Genomic DNA, 23,485 nt, shown 5'->3' on the forward strand with positions numbered 1-23,485 from the left:
TTCTCTCCTCCCCCTCTCATTTCCTTCTTACTTTCAAGAAAAGCTTCTCCTCCTTTACGTGGGTTACCACTGTTTGTAACTTTCACCTCTCTCCCTCTGCTTCTGATAATGTCAACTTGGAGTGTTGTACATTGCCACTTCTTTTTCCCTCTTTTCTTTCCTGTTTCCTTGGTTTGCATTGTTGTACGGTCTACAGTCTAAACTCTGCTGCAGGAAGCGTGTAGCCACAGGATGCAGAGTTGTTCTCGCTCTGTACTTTTGTTCAGGCAGTCGTTCAGGTTGAGAAGCACCTTTCCTTCACATTTAACACTTCGCTCCAGGCAGTGCTGTATGGAGTCAGTTGTGATTAGTTGGAGGAAAAGCTCGCTTGCTGCTTCTGATCTTTCCCTATTCTGGGTTTTTCTATCGCGTTGCAGGCCTAGTGCTTTTAAGTCTTTTTTCCAATGTGGAGTTTTGAGATGTGTCTTCAGGCGAGGGGCGGTCCAGATCAGTTACTACAGAAATTGGGTCCAGGTTTCTCCACTGCTCCCTGAGGGTGTTCTAGGATGTCCGGGGCAAACTCCAAAATACTCAACATCTGTGTGTATTAAAGTAAGCAGTCAACCTGATGCAAATTTGTTTCATGCATAGTGCAAGTCTGTGAGCAAACTACTCGAGAGACAAAATGTTTTTAACAGATTTTAAGAAATTGATAACACAATTCTGGGTATGGATCCATCTCTGAGTTCTCCAGATATTTGAAGAGTTATTTTCTTCTCCTCTTGAGGACAGACATGACAAGGTTGACTTTTTGTTTCAATAAATTTAAATACCATGTTGTCATTTACATTTGTTTGAGTCCCCTTAATTGCTAAAACTATATGAATTGTTTGGGGTAGGGTTTCTTACAGCTGAAGTAAGTGAAGACTCTGTGTAACCTACTATTTACAGTGAAACTGGGACTCATCAGAAACAGATGAACAGGCGTCATTTCAGGAAATAAAATCGATCAAGGAATGATGGCGTTTATTTGGCAGATATGGCTTTGTATTTTGGACTATAAAATCGCTAATAGTATCATCCAATATATTTTTTAAATACACTAAAGCATGTTACTGGCGAAAATCACCATGTATGTTAAATTGTAATATTCATGATGAATGAAGGAATAATAGATGTTATTATTATTATTATTATTATTAATAAAGGGTTATATTTTATGAAATGCAAGACAACAACAACAAAATTATATTGGCATAATTTATCAGCCATTGGGTGACCTGCTCTCTAATTATAATCGGCCCTTGTGAAACTGATATCAGTCGATCGCTAACCGCCAGCCAGATGACGCTACAGAAAGTTGGCCATCATTCCAGGAGCTCTATCATCACAAAACAAGAGCTGAGGAGTTACAAGATAACAGTGACTCTGATGTTTTGCCATCATTCTTGCACTTTAGTCTTGCACTTTCTCAGTACTTCAGTTTCATGTTAAAATGCCATTTTAATCTGGAGACAGACCACCTGGGTTTGTCAAAGGTGTTTGCTTTGTTGTCAGATACTACGAGGAAATAATAAAACCATGCTTATAATGTTATTTTAATGCTTTAATTAACATTTTCTATGAGTATGGCTGAAAAAACAAGTAGTCTGCCTTGATCAGAACACCCTGGTTGCAGATGTGACAGCAGGCTTCTGAAAGCTTCACTTTTTTAGAGAGTGCGTTGAGAGGTAAAACAAGAGAGAGAAAAAAGGGCTGTCAAAGGTAACTAGTCCTCCAGTTTTAGGCTCAGAAGGAGGTCAGGTTCTTCTCTTCAGCCTGATTTCTCTGTCTTGTCTAAATATTTCTTCTGTCTTTGTTACACCTCCCTCCCTCTCTTTCTCTCACTCTCTCTCTGTTCAGTCTCTCTTTCCTCTCTCTCTCTCTCTCTCTCTCTCTCTCTCTCTCTCTCTCTCTCGCCCTCCTCCCTGCTCTGTTTTTCTCTACCCATTTGGCTGCCGATCTGTTTTCAGAGAGTGAGGTCAGAGTGAGTTAGAGCAGCAGGGCCTGTGTCTGTTTCTGTCTCTTAGTTAGACACGTTCAGATTAAAGCCGTTAACACTGAGAAACAACCTTTTATGGACTTATACAGCAGCAGGACTCCTGGTAAGCAGCAGTGGAAATTTCAACGCTTGAATGTTTTAACTGCTGTTTTTTTCCTTCCCAGATGCTCTGGAGGTTTGCATGGGATCTTTCAACTTTACATCTTTTTTGGCATGGATGCAGTTAAAACAGATCCTTTACTGAATTTACAATCTGATATATTGGTGTGTGTGGCTGTGTGTTTTGGCTTTATAGTCACTCCTTTACCTTTTCTCTATTTTAGCAGTGAAAGTAATGTGATTGAATAGTTTGAAACTGACTCTTTAAGGTCATTTGTTATGTTTCATATCAATGAATCTGATATCATTTCGCTTTTTGTGATGATCTGTCTTTATTATCTGATAGTCCAATGCTAGCATAATGAAGAATATCCAGTTAACATGTATCACCATGTGTAAAGTTGCTCTTTAATCCAAGGATTTGACCTCTTTTCTTTGTGTGTTCTGCAGTGAGGAGGTCGCCCGACATGGCTTCACAGTCATTGTGGACATGCGTGGTTCTAAGTGGGACAGCATCAAGCCCCTGCTGAAGATCCTCCAGGAGTCTTTTCCTTCCTGTATTCACGTCGCTCTCATCATCAAGCCGGACAACTTCTGGCAAAAGCAAAGAACCAACTTCGGCAGCTCCAAGTTTGAATTTGAGGTGGGAGATACTCCATATTTACACTACTCCCTACACTGAAACTTGTTCATTCAACAGTTCAGCTTGGGTTGTGTTGCTTACGATGTTGCATCCAATCCTATCTGATATATCATCTTTTGTTTATGAGCTATTGAGATGGATAGAAAGTAACATCAGTAATGTATCATCGCCAGTGGTGTCGATCTATCAGCTCTAATTTGACTGCCGCTCAGTGACAGTGGCTCTGCTCTGTCCCATGTGGGCATGTGGTGCTGGTATATTTAGTCCTGACCCAGTTACTATGGAAACTGTGGGATATATGGGACATGGCAAAGCATCTCATCTTGATAGCAGCAATTTGTGTGTGGACATGCCACTTGTTGTTTTTTCATGATGTGAAATGTGTTTGTGATTGGGACTCAGAAGATCAGTGAGTTGACTCTGTGACTGTAAAGTTCTGGGTTAGATGAACTGATGAATATGTTGGGTTTTTTTGGTTGAGTTTTTACAACTGCTGCTTATTATCCACCAAAACAAGAAGATGTTTTCATAGCTAAGAGCCACGCCTCCACTTCCAACCACTCCTCTAAGTGTGTCTCGCTCTGCTTGCAGTTTGAAAGATGCTGAACGATATCACAAGTCTTGCATCTGTATCTCAGAGCACAGACTCTAGCCTCAAATCTGACTGTTTATTCAGCAGTTTATTGTGTTTACCTTGCTCTAATGGACCTCACCGCTTTCTGTTTGTGCTTCCACAGAGTTTATATCCGTGTGTTTCCATCTTATGAATGATAACACCACGGCTGCTTAAAATGTCTGGAATGTTTTTCTTTTTTGGGTCACTCCACCTATCTAAACAGAGGACGTGTGGAGCCACTGACTCTGCACATTCTGTTCATAATCTGGGAGTAATAGTGGGAGATATTTGGATAATTTAACATTTGATTACTTTGAGATACAGGGAAGATGATGATTGTGATGAGAACTATACTGTCGTGGCTTTTTTTCACCCTTATCCTCCTTTCCCAATCATGTATTCTTCTGTCCTGGCCTGATTTCATCCACCTTTTATCTCATCCTTTCTGATTTCAAATGTGCCACTTCTTCCTCCTGGTACCAGACGGTGATGGTCTCCTTAGAGGGTTTATCCAAGATTGTGGATCCATCCCAGCTGACAGCTGACTTCGAGGGCAGCTTAGAGTACAACCATGATGACTGGATTGAGGTTTGGATACTTCTTCTTTTTATTAGTTTTTTGCCTTTGCTTCTTATCAAGTCATGCCAAAGAAACCAGCCTTTGTCTGAAGGCTTATGAGTTTAATTAAGAAACAGCTGTGCTCCTCTCAGCAGGACTGTTTCTTTTGTAAATATTTTATCAAATTAAATTCAGCAGTGTTCCCATTTTGGAAATGACAAGTCATTTTTAACTTCCCCTCAGGTGCGGCTGTCTTTCGAGACCTTTGCCAGCGACGCAGCGCGGGCACTGTCACGCCTGGAGGAGCTCCAGGACACCTTGTCCCAGCGTGATCTCCCGCGGGACCTGGAGGGGGCTCGGAGGCTCATGGAGGAGCACGCAGGGCTGAAGAAAAGGGCCACAAAGGCATCAGTGGAGGAGCTGGATGTGCAGGGACGCAGGCTGCTACAGAGGCTGCAATCACACAATGTAGGGGGAAGTAGCGGTGATAGCGGATATGGAAACCGCACGGGTGGAGCTAGCGGAGACTCAAATGACCATCATCATGGCTTCCATACGCACGCAGACGCACACAACCTGGTAGCTAAGGTGACAGGCTTGTTAGACAAGCTGCACGGGACTCGTCAGAATCTGCAGCAGCTGTGGCACATGAGGAAGCTGAAGCTGGACCAGTGTTTCCAGCTGCGTCTGTTCGAACAAGACGCAGAAAAGGTCAGTTTGCTTTTCTTTTCTACAGTATTCTGTCCTCAATGCTACTCACATGATGATTCAAACCAAGAACAAGGTTGATTGTTTTCTGCCTGCTATGTCATACTCTTGCACCATTGTTGCTTTATGTTAATATGCATCATAGTGCAGTTCATTTCATGAAACCTACGGGTATTCAATGTTGTGCAAGAACTTATTCTGTGCACAAGCATGCATGCCTGTCTGTGCCGGGTATTTGGAAACATTACATTAATCCACACATTTAAGTCCTCAGATCAAACTTTATCCCCATGTAGGCCAGATTAGTGGAGCTGTGTATATTTATAGGTGTTACAAGCTTAAAAAATGATCGACTGAAATTACTGGCCAGTGTTGCCAGAATGTGAAATAGCCCAAAAAACAAATCTTATGTTCTTAATTTGCGTTTGATTCCTACATTTTTTATGATTTGAAAAAATAAATAGTTATGTATACCTCACATTTTTGGCTACAAAAGGCCAACTTTCTATCTTGGTCAAATATCTGAGCTCTGCGTTTGTGTAAATACAAAAGAAGAGTGATAATAGATGTGAACGAGTGCGGGCCTGTATGTCGTCACTGCTTCAGAAGAGTGTGAGTTTGTGTGTCTGGAGCTGGGAAATGTAGCGATGTGAGCTGTTCAGGGCTGGGGGCAAACGCAGAGGCTTGCTATGGAAAGTGTCAGGGCTGTGATTAAACACCTCTTTTCATACATGTAGAAAGAAAACAGAACTCACTCAAAGAACATACTTCCATGCAGAAGTCTTTGCAGCGCTGTGTGGTGACAGATGTTTAATTGCAAACACCAAACAGCAGCAGCTCTCTTATTTTCACCGCTGCTTAACAGCAGATGGAAAGAACCTTTTCATTTGTAGTGAATCCCATAAAGCTAACCGCATTTCGTGTCTCTCTTCTGGATGTAGATGTTCGATTGGATCATGCACAACAAGGGGCTTTTTCTCACCAGCTACACAGAGATTGGAGGGAACCACCAGCACGCCGTCGAGCTGCAAACCCAGCACAACCATTTTGCTATGAACTGCATGGTAAGATGATGCCTTTGTTTCTTCTGTGCATACACACACACACACGCACAAACACACAGGCAATGCAGTCACAAAGTATCACCATTACTGTCATTCACAGATACAAACCAAGCCCCCCTTCCTTTGCTCCCACTCTCCTCCTGTCTAACCACTACACTCACAAACACAAGCACACCTCTGCTTTTCAAAGCCTTTTATCCCAAACCCTCCTCTCTGTCCGTACACTGATATTTTCTATCCTGCCACTTTCCCTCTCATATTATTCAGCTGTTTTCTACTCTGCTCCACCAACATCCACCCCCTACGCACCCCCATGTCATGTCTTGTCACAGTGCCGTTCCCATAATTGACCCATATTGCTTCCCTGCCCCTCCCAAAGCTGTGTGCTGCCCTCTGCTGCTCTGCTCCAGCGCCCTGCCTGCCCTCCTGTTCCTCACTGTAGTGTGTTCGTTCTCTTCTGCTGACTTATAATAGCTGTGGACATTAGTCTGTATCGACTGTGCAGCTCCACTAGCTCTGCTCTGCTAGTTCCTTTAACCCCTCATAGTCTTTCTGCCAACTAAAAACACACATCATCGATCCCTGACCCGTGGTGCTCGTGTTTTTCTTCCAGCCTCAACAAACCATGCACTCGTCTAATCCCCTGATAAAGTCACGTTTGTGACGTCACGTTATCTCAGAGTTCATCATATTGCATTATTTAATGGTTACATAACTTACTTACCTTTAAAATCAAGCTTGGACTAGGGATGTCTATCAAGGATCTACTTTACGTGGTGTCAAAAGATCTAATATGTCTTGGATTAAAACTGGTTCAAAACAATCAGGACCAAAAAAGGAAACGTATCTTAACATATTCCCCTCTTCGCCTCTAATTTCTATTAAAACAAATCTTCTTAAGCAGCAATTTGTGTAAAATAACAGATATTTAGATTCTGACCATTATACAGCTTCTGTTGTTCTTGTGAGAAAAATGTAGCCCAGGGAGAGCACAGGCCATGGTTTACACACACTGTCACAAATCACCAGCGTGAGGAACCATGTGCACTGAACGGTCTCAACATGGGGGCCCAGGGGCCGCTTCAGTGACGACCCACAGCCAGTTGTGTCAACAGTGTGGATGGAGATGAACCAACAAGCACTGAGACAACAGAAGTAGAAGAGACAGATGGAGCTGCAGTATAAACTCACACATGTACACCGTTGGGTACACACAGAGTGGCCACCACCCCCTCCACCCATTCTTCCACAGGAAGCAGTGTTTCCCCTTCCTGTTGCCTACATTGCTGAGTGGAAATACACAGGGTCAGGGTGTGTGTGTGTTTATGTGTGTTTATGTGTGTTCATAATATTAGAGATTCTGTTTTGTTTCCAAAAGCTGTGAGTTTGTATAGGAGAACTAAAACAAGGGAAACAACATAACCCCCTTTCACACAGGTCTGACCCTTTACTCTGGTATCTGTAGTTTCAAAGAAGAGGTGTGACAATGCAGCAACATCACATTCACTAATAATGATATTGATGATTGCAAAAGGTGTGGAAAATCAGCATGAACTACATTAAGTCAATGTTTCAGTCACATCAATGATGAATGTTTGCAATCAAGTGAGCAATAATATTGACAAAACCTGTCATTGTCACTTCAATAGAGGGTATGTGTTTCTGTCATGCCCCCTACAGGAGGTACTGAACAAATGCACTTTGGTAATGAAGGACTTCTCTTTAAATTATTCATATTATAGGAAGGTAGAGTAGAGTATAGTGTTGAAAGGCTTTGTTTATAATGCTTCTGATGAGAACTGAAAGAAACATATGAACTTAGTCTTTATTTTAGCTTTCTACATTTTCTCAACATCCACTTATGTGTTAAACTTCCCGCAATAATTTAACAGTTTTGGTACCGTGTAACCCCTTTTTGTTACGTTAAACAATGCAACCAACATATTGAAGGTGGGCTGATATCAGAAGTCTAGGAACGCCTGGAGCCTAAGGCCTGAATATTAGTAAAGAGCCACAACACTTATCTTTTTCTTGCCTGGGTTACAACAGCAAGAAAACCTTCAGTGGTTTAAGTGTGTGGTGCCTCCTTAAATGAGAAAGGAAAATAAACTCATTAGTACATTTAAATTGCTTTGTTAAAAAAAGAGCAGGTTCCCTCTTTAGTGATGAACATGTATTAGTTGATTCCCTCATGGAGCTGTACACACATGTGTTTACTGTAAGTCATTTAAAAGCAGAAATAAATGGCAGACATGTAAAGTAATAAGACACCACTCTACTATGAGTAGCACAAAATAGACCCCGAAAACAACTCTGACTAACTACAAAACTATGTCTGCGTACGTATGGAAGCTATTTACATATGACATGAATAGATTTAGAGGTTTGTTTTTGACAAGGTCTGTTCTGCTTGAAGTGATAGCTACTTGTACAATCCCAGGTGTAAAGGGTACTGCTACTCCCTGTTATTTGCTACTTTGAGTCAAAACTGGTCTGAACATGGGAGTTACCCTAGTTTCCCACAGGTACTAAGTACAAATGCAACAGGCAGCAGATTCTGAGTCTGTCTTTTTTACCACCTCGTCATTCTTTGGCCCTTTGCGAGACAGCCAGCAAGTCAAGTTCTGCTGTTGTACACAAGATCCTCTCCTTGTTCTGTAGGTCATTCACAAAGCAAATACTCAAATACTACAGCGGCCTTATTTGTTTTCCTCCTGAGTGGATTGATTGATTTCTGGGTCAACAGTGTTGTCCTCCCTTCCCTGCACCTTTCCTGTCCCTTGCTTTTTTCCCTCTCTCTCTCTCTCTCTCTCTCTCTCTCTCTCTCTCTCTCTCTCTCTCTCTCTCTCTCTCTCTCTCTCTCACCTCTTGCCCTCATCAGGTTTGAATTAGGAATACCCTTTGCTATCTCTGTCCTGCCCTCCCCCTGTCTGTCCGTCAGTTTTGGATTAAGACTTTACCACCCAGCGTGCCTCAGTACTCGAGCCTGTGTTATTTAATGTCCTGCAGATGGCCCAAACGCCCTGAGGCTTATTGGTTGTGACTGGGCGTGTGCTCTCCTTGAGGTCTTTTTTGTGCATACGTCCTGTACAAAATATATCATAACTATTTCCTGTGGTTTAATACCACATAAGATCTGTAACAGCTTAGAGATTTTTCCCTCATGTTTGATTTGAGTCTTTGTACTATTTATAATAGGATTATTGTAGCTCTAGATGTGCACTGCTGTTCTTTTGTGAATCCCAACTCACCTACTGCTGTGTGTTCAAATGCAGTCGTACAGCATCATTTCTCATTTGAGCATATTTTAAGCACTTCTGTTAACATCAGACTTCATTTAGTGCTTTAGAAGCTCCATTGTCGAGGTTATTCTGGATTTTTGGACATCAGGGAAACTCTTTAAATAGTTGCAAGGGAAAAACTTGCATTCAAACCTTGTTGTAGAAAAAATACAATCATCAACATCTGAAATCAGTAGAGATAAAAAAAAAAAAAAGAGAGACACCAATTCAGAGTGTGCAACATTAAACACATTTCATACTTTCTTTTCCCAGAATCCTGCCTGCCTCTGTTGGAGAGCTATAGCTGGTGTTCAGCTCAGCCTTTCTCCCTGTAGTGATCGAAAGAGGCAAACTAAGAGCCATAATAGGCTCCTGGAGCAGTAATTGAATAGAATAATAACAGGCTGTTAACACAGTTGTTAATTAGTGTTTGCTGATCCATGCCTATCTACACAGAACAGCTTGGAACCCATATATTAAAAAAGACTGAAAGATTAAGAGACAAATGTGTTTCTGTTCATTATTCACATGAGGTATGCCTCCCTGGTGAATTACTCCTTAATGCCCACAAGGGTGTGTGTGCGTGCGTGTGTGTGTGTGTGTGTGTGTGTGTGTGTGTGTGTGACTGTGTGACTGTGTGACTGTGTGGGCAGAGTAACATATGACCAGGCTGCATGGTTTGTGTTTTGTTTACCTCAAATTATTCACTGTGTTTCTTAATGTGATTGTAGCTACTATTTATTTAAAACAAACATTTTAATTGCTGTGTCAGTCAAGAGAAAAAACTGCAGCTCCTCTCATTACTGCACCAAAAATGAAACAACAACAATACATGAACTTTTAGCCTGATAAATTACCTTAGATTGGCCATAAGTTAGACACTGAACAATTTTTATATGAGTCCGACAGGCCTGGTCGGCTGCTTTTAGATAAAAAATCACTGGACTTGTGAGAATTTTGATAACATCTGAGTATTCACTTTGTTTGTCTGCATTCTGTCTGTCCTTATAAAGACTTATGAAGAATAATAAGGCACTATTTATTGAATCAAAAGCTATAAATATGTAATTTAATCATTCACATCTTGCTTCTTGTTCTTGCTTCACAGAACGTGTATGTGAACATCAATCGGATCATGTCAGTAGGAAACCGCCTCCTGGAGTCGGGCCACTACGCCTCCCAGCAGATCCAGCAGATCTCAGGTCAGCTGGAGCAGGAGTGGAAGGCCTTTGCTGCAGCGCTGGATGAACGCAGCACCCTGCTAGAGATGTCCGCCAGCTTCCACCAGAAATCTGACCAGGTACTGACAGCACATCGAAGCATGCACAAAACTCAGCACAGTTTTGATGTTGTCTAAAGAGGGCCATTATGAAACTGAGGCATCACTTCTGTGGACATGAAACCACATCACTGTGCACTCTTACATTGTTAAATAGACGATAGTTTAATCACTTTTATTGGAGTAAAGCCATAAAGAGACAGAGTAGTAAGAAATAAATATATTTCTGCTCCTCTACAATTTACAAGTACTCTGGGTGCTTTATTCCAAATACAACTGAATGGCCGTTTAAATGATCAATACTGCTCTGCATTGTTTTGCTTATTCTGCACTAACAGTACATTACTTAAGTGTTGACACCTTTTATCCACTGAGTGGCCTCTTTTCCTTACAGTCATAAATGTTAAAGAATCCATTGCTATCCTCATGCTATGTCGTTCTATTAGTGTAAAGTGCATCATTATAGTCAAGTTATTGTGTGTTTCCTTCACATATTTGAGGTAGATATCTCTCTTTTGTTTCTCTTGCTTCACAGAGTAACAGTGAAAGAAAGCAAGTTTGTAAAACCAGAATGTGGAGTGAAAAAATACACTTCCTCCTCGCTCTGCTTGTAGCAGAAAAACAACTATTCAGTCCTTTTTTCAAACCTTCCTTTTCTCGGTGTTGTCTTTTCACTCTGTTGAACTTTCCCTCATTCTCACTTCAAGCTCTCGGTCTCTATCTTAGTCAGCCTTCATGTATCCAACCACAACAGTTCAGGTGCCAAATCTTTATGCAGAGCTAGATGGGCCTACTATCAGGAGCTAGTCCTCTGCAGAGTCATTGTTTTTCTTTGTTTTTATTGGCTGATAGGAATAGGGTTCAAACTGGAGGCTTCATGCATACCAGTTTTGGCACTGCCATGTCCATCACTATTGTACATCCATTTTTGAGGTTTACTTACTACATACATTTAGATGATTATTAATACACTATGTTACCAGGGATTAATAATGCTTTGATATAAAAGTGCCATCATACCAACATCCATAGATATGCAGTTTGTGCTATATGAATGTGCAATAACACTTTTAACAAAGAAAGATAAAGTTCAGGCCCAGGTGATTGAAATTAGAGACCTTTGCTCTATGTAGTCATTCACAACTCCCACAGTGTTACTATTATGTTGTGTATGATACAATGCTAGACAGAATAGAGCTGTCTGTTTATCCTGTATATATGGTATAGTTTTGGGTTATGTGTTATGTAAAACTGATGTATGGTGTGTGTTTTCTGCAGTACATGACTAAAGTGGAGCCGTGGTGTAAGGCATGCGGTGAAGGGGAGCTGCCCTCTGAACTCCAGGACCTGGAAGATACAATCCATCATCACCAGGGATTATATGAACACATCACCACTGCGTACTCTGAGGTGAGTTCACACACATATGCAAACATAGAAACAATAGTAAATATCCAAACACAGATAAAAGAGAAAATGTGCACACATAGATAAAGTAGGACACATTAGCGGCGTGTTATCTCCAACTATGCTCACTGTGGAGTTCAGCAGCTGAGACTTAAGATGCTTCATCATTATTTGATGACTGTATTTGATTGCTAATATGACATGAAATCTTTCCTCTTTTACAGGTAAGCCAGGATGGGAAGTCTCTTTTGGATAAACTGCAGCGACCTTTGACCCCTGGAAGTGCTGATTCATTGATGGCGTCGGCCAACTACTCCAAAGCTGTGCACCACGTCCTGGATATCATCCACGAGGTGCTGCATCACCAGAGGCAGCTGGAAAACATCTGGCAGCATCGCAAAGTCCGCCTGCATCAACGGCTGCAGCTGTGTGTCTTTCAGCAGGATGTCCAGCAAGTAAGAGACGCAGAAACACAAACAAAGTCCAAAATACAAAATACAACAAGGCAAACAAATAACTGGGCTTCTGCAGGGTTTGTGGTGAACACGTACACATATAAGCAATAAAGCCTGTCATGTAATCAGTGTTTTGTTTATTGCAGAATAGATTGACTCATACGTGGAATTTCTTTTGTTGAACTCAGTAAAAAGAAGTACTCTTTTAATACTTGCATGCGCCTAATCTGAGGAAAATCTAAAAGCAGCACTGACAGACATCTTACTGGTTTTTATTGAGCTTTTTAAAAGGCTCCTCTTTATCTAGAAGTTTTATTAGATTAATTTTGTACCACAGAATCTGTAAAACATTTGTCTGTGGTTAAAGCTTTCATCGCTGTGAAAATGAGGTCATTATTTATAACAGTGCAGGTGTGTGCTGTACCCACAGACCATGGATCTGTGTCCATGATGAGCTAAGTGTTGCTGTTCAACTATTTTTGACTACTGTACAATTCCAAGATATTTTTGGGGAGTTATTCTGCAGGACTTTGATACTGGATAGTACAGTGTGTGATATTAGGATACAATATAATCAGCACCAGCTCCTTCAAAGCAATCTTTACACTTCCTCCTGGGTTTTCAGAGTGTGGCTGTCTGGATGGCAGAGCCCTTAGATCAAAACCACTGAGCTGGTGTAAAGTGTCGTCTCTGCATTTTTACCCTCGGGCATGAACTCTCTCTCTCTCTCTCTCTCTCTCTCTCTCTCTCTCTCTCTCTCTCTCTCTCTCTCTCTCCCTCCCTCACTGTGTCTCTGCACTCTATCCCCTCTTTCATTACCCTTTCCTTCTGGTAGTGGTTTCCATGGTGATGCAATATAGTGTCACATAAAGTGTCGAGGGCATTGTGCATGTGCTCATACGTTGGTCCCATCAAAATATTCTCTGTGAGACCTTGAAAACATGCAGATCCTTTTCATTACCCCACATGGAAACAGCATGGCCATCTGTTTTAAATATAATAGGGTCATTATGTACAAAGATTTATGGCCAATCTAATTCACTGTGGAAATGTTGACACTTAGCACCGCTCTGGATTTTCTATCAGGCAAAACCTAATGACCACACTCCTGTGATTCAAACTTGACCGAGTGCAGATGTTAGAAAAGAGTAACGGTAGAAAGAGTGAGCACAGAGAGAGAGTGAGACGACAGAGAGAAAAAGATGGCATTTATAAACTACTGTGACTCTAATGTGATCTGACCGCAGCCTTTCAGGGTCAATAGCACCCCCTACTGCTTGAAACTCTTTACTGCAGTCTCTAACTCCACCAACTTAAAGAAGTTGTTCATAAACTGCAACCCTTAAATGATTTGTGTGTGTCTCAAGGTGCTGGACTGGATAGAAAACCACGGTGAGGCCTTTCTCAGTAAACACACTGGGGTTGGGAAGTCGTTGCACAGAGCCAGGGCTCTGCAGAAGAGACATGAAGACTTTGAGGAGGTTGCACAGGTGAGTGTTAAAGTCATGGACTCATAAAGTGATAAAACATACTTTTCCTTGCATTCCATTGCATCATCATATTTTCACGGCGAGAGATGCCTCATGAGAAGATCTAGATTTCCATTTGCTGGTGTCTGTACATTAAGTGTAATGTTAAAAGAAAAAATTGGGTCACATTTTTAGTATGTGCTCACATACTGTACCTCTCTACCTAAGACAGATTCTGGTTCTCATATTAAGTGTACTTAATGTCAATGTTTCAGAACACCTACACCAATGCTGACAAGCTACTGGAGGCAGCAGAGCAGCTGGCACAGACCGGAGAGTGTGACCCAGAGGAAATATACCAGGCAGCCCACCAGCTAGAGGATCGCATCCAGGACTTTGTGCGACGTGTCGAGCAGCGTAAAGTCCTGCTGGACATGTCTGTTGCCTTTCACACACACGTCAAAGAGGTGTGTATCCTCTGTCCTTTCCTTTGCTCTCCTAAACTCTAATGAGCCTCAGATATCACACTGGTTTGACTCCTCTAGTTTTCCTTAAATTATATTAATACTGCATGAAGACAGGAGCTGACAAGGTGGAGGGTAATTGGACGTTGATCCGACTTAAGCTTTGCATCATATGCAAGAATGACAGGATAAAAGGCCTTTGTCTTTGTCTACCATCAATAACTGACTAAGTCTTTTTTTACTGTTGCCTTTAAGGTGTTTACTATTTTAAATGAGGTTAAAAATGATAACAAGTTAAAAAAGGAAAGGGCTACTTTTCTTTGTATGAATGCACACATGTGATCTTCACATTAGAATCAGTTATTACTGTAAAATAAACATGTGATGAACAATAAAGATTACCACAGAGACCTTCAGCAGATGATAGTGGATGAAAGATGGTAATGTCAAATCTGCGTCAGCTTCTGTATCACGATCATCATGCTGTGAATAGCTTCTATTTTCCATGTTAGGACTTTTGCAAGGACAGTTTGAAGTGAGTCACAGTCCTGTCCACATGACTGAATAAATTCATCATTTCACTGCAGGGCAACTTAGAGAAAAACACGATCAGATATGCAGATTTCTCAGAACTTATCTACTCTTTACATAATTTAATTGTGCCACAGTTGCTAACTGTGTAATTGCAGATTGCGTCAATTGGGACAGACATAGTTTAGATATAAGGCCTTGATATTTACTGCATTGCTATGCCTTTAAATTTCACATTTCAGGAGTTTACATTTGAAGCACTGCGTTCAATTTGAAAGGGGTGTGTGTATGATGTCTCAGCGTGCTCCTGAAAAATGTTCCTGTCAGTCTGTTCATCCTGTGCAAACATCTGTGCTTTCATTTGCATTTGCACCAAACTTCTGTTTCACAAATTGAAGACAACCTGGCTCAGTCTGCTGTCATCCCTCAGTGTCATAATAACAATCATGACTGTAGTTACTTTGTCATCATTTATCACATTCCTTAAAACATCACATACATGGGCAGGAATCTGTAATGTGTAGTTGTAGTCATTACATCACTCTCTCCTTGTTATTGTGATATGAGTGATACACTGCTCAGCTTTTGACTGTTAACCCCTCCACACTAACATATTACTTTCATCTGCACATGTTAGCACTACCTCCTGTTTACATGTGAGACTCATAGTGACAGTCAGAGCCCTGCAGTTATTAATAAAGCTAGTCTTTCATGTCCATATGCACTAATCTCCTTCATCCCATCTGTCAGCTCACACCAGTGCAGGTCACTGATGGTGTGTGTCGGTGTGACTCTTCATGTGTGTCCCTGTGTTTGCATGTTTTTTTTTGTCTGTGTTTCAAAATCTTCTGCATGAAATTTATATTAATGTCTCTTTCTTTAGTGTTGTCTTACTAAGACATTAAAAATGACCATAAAATGTATTATACCGTGCCTTTATTATTTTGCAGATGAAAGCAAAGCTGCTCAAGTCTCCTGTAGTCTAAAATAAACAACCTCAGCTCCCGAAAGGCACGCTCAGCCATTTTCATGTTTGGTTGCCAAAAACACAAACAGAGTTAGTGTCTTCATGCATGCAGGGTATGATATAAGCCCTGTATGTTTCTAAGTACACGATGCCTCTGATCCTAAAAGTAGAAGTGTTTTTGTGTAGGCAGCGTGGGTGTTAGACAAAGCGTGGGTGCCAAGGTCTCTCTCCTTAAGCCTGGATGCTGTGCCAGGGCTTTATATGCTGAGCCAACTTACCCAGATGGCTCCTCTGTTACTAAGATGACCATTCACAAAAAAAGAAAATCACCAGCTTTGAGGAGAACCGATCACATTTTTTTTTAGCTTTTCTATCCGTCCTTGTGTCTGTGTTTCACTCACAGTGTCTCTGCCCCGCCCCCTTCAGCATGTGTATTTTGTTCACACCAGTTTCGTTGCTTCCTGCTTTTTCTTCCCTGCTCTGGGAGGAGTGCAACAAATGATGTTGCTTTTTAACTGGCTTCCCTTCTCTGTCAATCACTGTTAGCTGTGGACATGGTTGGAGGAGCTACAGAAGGAACTGCTGGATGATGTTTATGCCGAGTCGGTGGAAGCAGTGCAGGACCTGATCAAGCGTTTCGGACAGCAGCAGCAGACCACCCTGCAGGCGACTGTCAATGTCATCAAGGAAGGGGAGGACCTCATTCAGCAGCTCAGGTGAAACTTGTTTACATGTACTAGACTTATGTATGAGTTTTATAATGTTTAAAACTGGGTAAAACATGTTGATGAAGAATATTAACACACAAAGACAAACTTGTATCTTAAGTTCTTCTAAAACATTAAGAAGCTCAATAAGTTCCTCTGACTCTGAAAACAACAACCTCTGAATGCAAGTATTTAGAAATGAAAAGCCCAAGGCTGTAGTGACCTGACATTCTTCTCCAATCATCAGACAATCATGTGGCTGTAAAGTCAAAGCAAAAGAAAACAACACTGAGTAGAATATAGAAAGGATTTTGTTTAACAGACTGAGTAAACTGAGCAGAGATTTGTTTTTTTCTTAAATGTGCTCTCACCACAAGAGCTGGGAGCCACATCACTGGCTGACCACAGAGCCGCTCTTCCTGTAACTTCCCTGCACTTGACCTTTTTTCCACAGAGACTCGGCCATCTCGAGCAACAAGACGCCCCACAACAGCAGCATGGCCCACATCGAGAGCGTGCTGCAGCAGTTGGACGAGGCGCAAGGCCAGATGGAGGAGCTGTTCCAGGAGAGGAAGATCAAGCTCGAGCTCTTCCTCCAGCTTCGTATCTTTGAAAGGGACGCCATTGATGTGAGTAGGCGGGATATGGAGGCTTGGTGCATGATGAGTGTTTTTCTGCTGCATCCTTCAGTAATCAGGCAGGAGAGAGATCGAGAAAGATGAAGAGTAGAGGATGATTTAGGGGGCCAAGGTTAGGAGAGCAAGTCAGGAAAGAGAAGGGGGAGGGCAGCTGGACTTACTTGTAAAATGAGGAAGAAAGCTGAGGTGCAAAGAAGAGGGCAAAGGTGTTTAGACTTTAAAGAGAGAAAAACAAAAAGTGGAAACATTGTTTTCGTTGTTTGTGTCAGTGGTTAGATAGTTTGCATTTCTTTAACCCAAGAAAAGATCGGCAACGAGGCAAACCAAAGAAAAACAAGAGGATTGTGTGTGAAACTGTAAAAGTGGAGGTTCAGACATACAGTAGTACCCTCACATGTGCTCCACTCGACACCTCTCTTCCTCTGACTTGACCTGTGTTGCTCTCTCTTCGGCCGTCATTTGGCTACTTTATATCCAACATCATCCTTAGCGTCCCTCTGTGGGAGTAGATGTTTTTCTAGGCTGGTGCTCTGATATGATAGCTGCTCTTTCAAAATATTGTCTTGTTGTTCATGATGGCCGAGACGTTGCTTTGTAATTTTGATAGATGAATCAGACTCTGTCCCTTTGGAAGCAAAAGCTTAGAGCAAAGATTTAGGCTTTATATATTCATTTAGATGTCGGAGTGTGGTTATAGAAATGTTTTCCAATATTAATCACATCACTCCTGTGATATCAAAAAATCCTTTTAGACCGTGCTGGAAGCAAAGCTTTAAAGATTGAATTTTAGTGTTTGAGTCCACTTACTTTTGGACAGAAATATCTGAAAATAAAGGATTACAGAGAAAGTGGTGCAGATATCGAGGGCATGGTGTTCTGAGGATGTATCACAACTAACCACAATCATTGTCTTTTCGTATACCAACAAAGTTTGATCCTTTACATAATGAGTACCTGCTGGATTTAACAAATCTCTGAAATATTCCTGGTCTCCAGAGGATACATCCAAAAGACTGCTGATTAGTCTTTTCCTCTTCACAAATCAACACAGTGTTTAACATTGTGGTTTGAGGAAATAACAGGGTGGTTCACCATGATGACAGACGTTTACGATCATGAGTTATAATGAACTGTAATCACTTGATAGCTACACTTTTCTTTTTGCCATTAATTGGTAAAGTAGTCCAATACATTTGTAATACATGCAAACATAAGGACAGAGATTTTATCTACCTTGGTTGTTACTAAAAGCTCATGTTGCATATTTTGGTCATTCAGTAACAGCACTACTTTTTTCTTCTTTCTTATTGTGTCAAATGCACAAAATCCATGTCTCAATCCGTTGATGTTGTCATTCCTGTTGAACCTGATTTTAAGGATGTACAAAGTCATGGGATAATTAAATAGTTATTAATGTGTTCCAACGAGCACACATAACATTAGCCTTGCCTTTCCTTCCTGTCAGACTTTCAACAACAAACATGCAAAACTAAAGTACTGGCTCAATGATCATGTCATCCACCTAACAATCCATGTTAAAGGTCCATCATCTGCACATTGCACTGAAGTATGTGTTGTTTTGTGTCACATCTACTTAGCAATGATTCCCCTCCAGTGTGTGCTAATAGAAGTTCTGTGGTTGGTTCTGAGTCTTTTGTGTCTGCATTGTAAGTCCAAAAGAACAGATAAGTCTCACATTAGCTCTGCATGTCGAGTCAGGGAACGGTTCGTGAATCTGCTAATCTCTCTTGTTGAACAGTGCAGTCCGCCCACACAGACACACACACAGACAGAGGATTAATATGACACAGTGCTGGAGCACGAAGATGGGTGGAGGAGGCATTTATTCCCTTCACTCCCTGCCCTCGAACACACACACATATTCACACACATGTACTGTGACACTCCCTCCTGGCCCTCTTTGGGGGTGTGTTTTTGAGGTGAGAGCATGCGTTGAGGTGAGAAATACGCGCGTCTCACATTGCTTTCTTCTCTGACGATATGTCCTGTATCACTGCACACCACTGAGAAACAAAAGAGGTGGTCAAAGAGGAGACTTATCCCCTCCATTAGTTCATTTTCACAGCGTGTGTAGCTGAGGGAGATGGTCTTTTTGCACACAGAGGGCATTTTACTCAACTGTAAGAGGAGAGGGAAGAGGAGAGGGGAGCAGAGTGCAAATGAGTCTTTGGTGAGTTTATGCTTCTATTTCAATAATTATAGCACAGGTCTAAGAAGACGTTTTATCCTTCATAAAACTGCTTGATAAGATTACAAGATGTGCTTACCAGGAAAGTTATGTTTCCATGCAGCGGGGACTTTGTTGCAAAGGTGTTGTGTAAATCCAGAATCCAGGAGTACCCTGCCACAACATGAGAATGCTTTCTACAAACATATTCAATACAGAGATTTTTTGATCTAGAAGAAAAGTGGAAACAAGTTCAGGGATTTGTTCTAAATCGTGTCTCTTGTGTCCATGGTCGGAGACTTGATCAGACCCAGCTTTGAGGAGTCAGGCATTGATTTTTCCAAGTACTACATAGCAGGTTGTTTACTCTCTCTGAGATCCCTGCTGTAGAGGCTGAATAAGTTATCACACCTGTCTTTGAGTGTTAGAGATCCTTCCATTACTTACCCAGCTTTAAGAACAGGGTCAGACTGAACAGCAATACAGACAGAGAAATCAGAGGGACCTCTAGATTATCCTGAATTATTGTAACAGTTTGAATCCTGCTGATGCTTGGACCTGATGTTCACACACAACTTATTTACTCAGAGAAGTTATTTTGGAACTCCATCCAGATGGTCCAGTTACCACATATAACACAGATAGTGCTGCTCTTTTGATCACAGTGATAGGACACAGTGTCTACTTCACCCGTTGAGGCTGAACTTGGTTTGATGGTCCATCTGTGTTTGTTTGAGAAAGTACCATTCTGCAATTCTGATGCTTTATCTTGAATCATCTATTAGTCAAACTATCGATTTGTTGAATGACATTAGCATTTAAATGACTACTTTAAGGCCAGAGTACCCTTTGGTTCTTGTAGTGGTTTGAGTATAAAATTTGGATCTGATTTTTCTTGCAAATGTTGCAACATCTTAAAAAAGTGTTACATCATTATTAGACTTATTACAGCTGGGTAACTTACTCACTTCAGGAGTTTGGAGGTTAACCTGATTGATATATTGCTAACTTAGCTTTGTGCAGACTTAATTGTCAGAATGAATCAGGACCATTTCTTGCTTTGTTTTCAGGGAGCTAAATAGACTCCCTGTACTCCCTGTTCCTAATAGAGTTTTGCTGGGACAGCTCCTTGTTCCATGACTCACTAACACAGTTTTCAATGTAGACCTAGGGCTTAATTTTCTTTTGTATCTAATGGATTCTTAATCTAAGTCAGCAGCCATCCCCTGATACTGAATGTTGCTCATGGAAAACAAAACAATCAGGCTGCTGAAATGCCATTTCTCAGCCCAAGAGTCTCACCTTCTCTTGAAATATCAGCTTCACTTGAGAAATGTTATTTCATCTGTTTCTATGTTCCCTGTCTGTATAGCATCTAAACCCACTGGACTTCCCTTTTCAGCCCCCATCACTTCATTTTCCCCATTTTCGTATGTCTTCTTATCCACTCTATAACAGTTTCAAGATTTAAGAGGACTGCTGCCCAAACATCTCCCTTTCACTTCCATTCATGCTCACAGATCACATTTTACCACAGTTATGACTTGCTGCAAATCTATCTCCATGACTTTCATGTCTTTCTCATAGATACCCAGTTGTCAGGGTAATGTGGTAATGCCAAACGTTTCAAATGGTCACATTCTCTAAATTGGTTCATAAGGTCACGCAGCAGCTGGAACCAGAAACTTTCATCCGTGAGACTGAAGTAGCTCGCGATATGACGAGCTGCTTCAGTGAGCCGTCCGAGCGTGACAGTTGAAATCTGATCTGTTTTGTTTTTCATGAATCATGTTATGGCATATAGGTCGACATGCCAATAAATTGAAGGTTCATCTAAAATAAAGACATCATTTAATTCAATAACACCAGGTGTCAAATTAAAGCCAGTGTCATAGTTAGAGTCCAGTCCTGGGTAATTATAGCATTGTTAAATGGGAACAAAGTTTAATATTTAATGTGTTTCTTTACTACAGACTGATTTAATAAGTTAGTATAGTGTGTCATCATAATAATGTACATTTAGGTTTAATACCAGTTATTATCATTGCAGTAGAATTCTAATTACCTCTCATTATAAGATCCAACATTACAGTCAATGCAATTACCAAGACCATTTTTTTGTCTGCTCAGCTTACTTATTTTTTTAACTTACTAAACATACCTTTATTATTTATTTATAGAGCTCTGCATCTTAACCCTTGAACCCTCTATGTCTTGAATTTTACTTCTATTTCTTGCTCTGTTGTGTAACATGTATTTTGATCTCTTACTGTAATTTTAGAGCAGTCTGGAATTAAATTTTTTTCTGAAATGGGTTAAGTTTTGTCATATTTTATCTCATCTTGTCATCTTTGGAGAACCAATATTTAAGTAAGGGTTAATGAAGCTATTTAGTTGGCTTTTCGTGTATTTTACAACAATTAGTTCTCATACGTTGTCAAAATACTTTGAGAAAAATCTGATTGGCATGGCATTTCTTGTAAACTATATTTAAAAACCATGTCTAGTAATTGTCTGCTTCTTTACTCAAACACAATTCAAATGTACAAATGTACAAATGACCTTTTCACAGTAACTCTACATGCCCCAGAGCAAGTAGGTGTTGAGTCCTTTAAAATACCCGTAGATAAGATCTCCTGGTTGTTTAAAAAAAATAAAAACAAAAGAATTGACAGACAGAGCTGGATGGTGCCAACATCAAGGTGCCCCTGGTATCATGATTCAGTCTGTGTGGGCTGTCAGAGACAAGCACTGACATCTCAGTACATCTGCTTTACCAGCCGTGCATCACCAGTGTAATATGTTATCTGTTATTATGGCTGTCAGCCTAGGGTTACCGTAATTTAACTGTCCGACTTGGTTTTCAAGAATTTTATTAATCATAAAATTTTATGGACTCTGAATGGCTGTACGTCTTCTCAGGGACCTCTGTCACACATTATTTCTTACAATCTTTCCTTCCCTGCGTTTTTTTTCCAACTAGAGATTTCTCTTTGACGTATAATTCATGATAGTTAAAAGTCACTATTTCTTCTTCTTCTGTTCTGCGGTTTAACCAATCTTCAAGTCTCACAGTCTCTGATTCTTTCCCGGTTCATCCCTCTCAGATTATCTCAGACCTGGAGTCATGGAACGAGGAGCTGTCCCAGCAGATGAGTGACTTTGACACAGAGGACCTGACACTGGCTGAACAGAGGCTACAGCATCATGCAGACAAGGCACTCACCATGAACAACCTCACTTTTGACGTCATTCACCAGGGACAGGAGCTGCTGCAGTATGTCACAGAGGTGCAGGCATCAGGTGAGTGAGAGAAAACAGAAGCACTATCTGAAGTAGAGCCTGCACAGCACTGGATATAAGATATGTTGCATTTTTTTGTATTTGCGGTTTAAATTGCAATATATAAAAATACAGGAAACTACACAAGTTGAATGCATTGCTCTGTTCATGTACAGGTATTCAATTAATAATCATGGCTATGTCATTACTAGTGGTGTTCATTTGTAAGATCAATCTTTATAACCAGCCTCATAACAGTAATGTTACATGCATATTTAAGCTCACTATCTTGCACTTAGTATGACTCATACATTCCTACATTGCACATATGCACTGCAGGAGTACCTGCTTAAAGCGAACAGTCTGCAGCACATACTCATCCATCTTCCTCCAGCGTCCATCTGATACTATGTGTTAACAGTAGCTGTGGCACATGCTTGTTTATAGGCATGTGAAACGCATACGCACGACTCTATATGCATAGCAGTCAGTTCTCCTTGGGTTCTGATAAAGAGCTGCATCTGTACTGTGATGTGAGACGGACTATTCTTGTAGATCAGTCAAGGAAAATCACATTTTTCAAGGTTGTTGCTTTGCATTGAGCAGCAAAAACAAAAGCAGCATTGTGTGATTTAGTTGCTCATGCGGCATTACATGTCCCGTGATCTGACTATTGCACATTGCACACAGTTACAGTGGCCATACTGAAACATACACACGTGGTCGTAACCTGAAGCATTTCTTCAAGCATAGATTAACTGCATCATAGACAACAGAAGGGTGCAGTATTCACATTTGGCAGAATTAATCAAACTACAAATGTGTTTCAATTAGACATATAAGGACGTTTTTGCAGGTGATAACATGTTAAAAGAGAAAGCTAGGAAACGACTGATAGTTTAAGGACCAGAGGTGTAACAAAAATGTAAAATGCAGAGGAGTCTTGATTGTTTTGAATGTGAAAGTTTGAGAAGGATATACATTCAGGTTGGGTCAGGAATAAATGAGTGAGGACAAAAGTGGGGTAAAAGAGAAATGTAGTTTGAAGGGAAAGAGGAGGAGGGGGAATGGGAGACACATCTGTTTTTACCAAGCAGATTTTGCCTCAT

At 40.9% G+C, this 23,485-nt stretch overlaps 1 protein-coding gene across 2 annotated transcripts in view; it reads left to right on the plus strand.

The window, feature by feature from the left end:
- triob (trio Rho guanine nucleotide exchange factor b) overlaps positions 1-23,485 on the plus strand; it is a 110,895-nt gene that overhangs the window by 47,424 nt on the left and 39,986 nt on the right. The window contains exons 1-13 of one of the 2 annotated variants that reach the window (XM_034697934.1): positions 2,044-2,123; positions 2,570-2,762; positions 3,862-3,966; positions 4,180-4,647; positions 5,586-5,708; positions 10,098-10,289; positions 11,547-11,678; positions 11,900-12,130; positions 13,498-13,620; positions 13,875-14,066; positions 16,108-16,277; positions 16,723-16,897; positions 22,202-22,397. In XM_034697934.1, the coding sequence (XP_034553825.1) occupies positions 2,610-2,762; positions 3,862-3,966; positions 4,180-4,647; positions 5,586-5,708; positions 10,098-10,289; positions 11,547-11,678; positions 11,900-12,130; positions 13,498-13,620; positions 13,875-14,066; positions 16,108-16,277; positions 16,723-16,897; positions 22,202-22,397 (2,260 nt within the window). In that variant the 5' untranslated portion in view covers positions 2,044-2,123; positions 2,570-2,609. Of the gene's footprint in view, positions 1-2,043; positions 2,124-2,569; positions 2,763-3,861; positions 3,967-4,179; positions 4,648-5,585; positions 5,709-10,097; positions 10,290-11,546; positions 11,679-11,899; positions 12,131-13,497; positions 13,621-13,874; positions 14,067-16,107; positions 16,278-16,722; positions 16,898-22,201; positions 22,398-23,485 lie in introns of those variants that run through there. The other variant, XM_034697933.1, reaches the window with a different exon arrangement.

Source organism: Notolabrus celidotus, chromosome 12, assembly GCF_009762535.1.
Source record: "Notolabrus celidotus isolate fNotCel1 chromosome 12, fNotCel1.pri, whole genome shotgun sequence".
In the NCBI taxonomy this organism is placed as follows: Eukaryota; Metazoa; Chordata; class Actinopteri; order Labriformes; family Labridae; genus Notolabrus; species Notolabrus celidotus.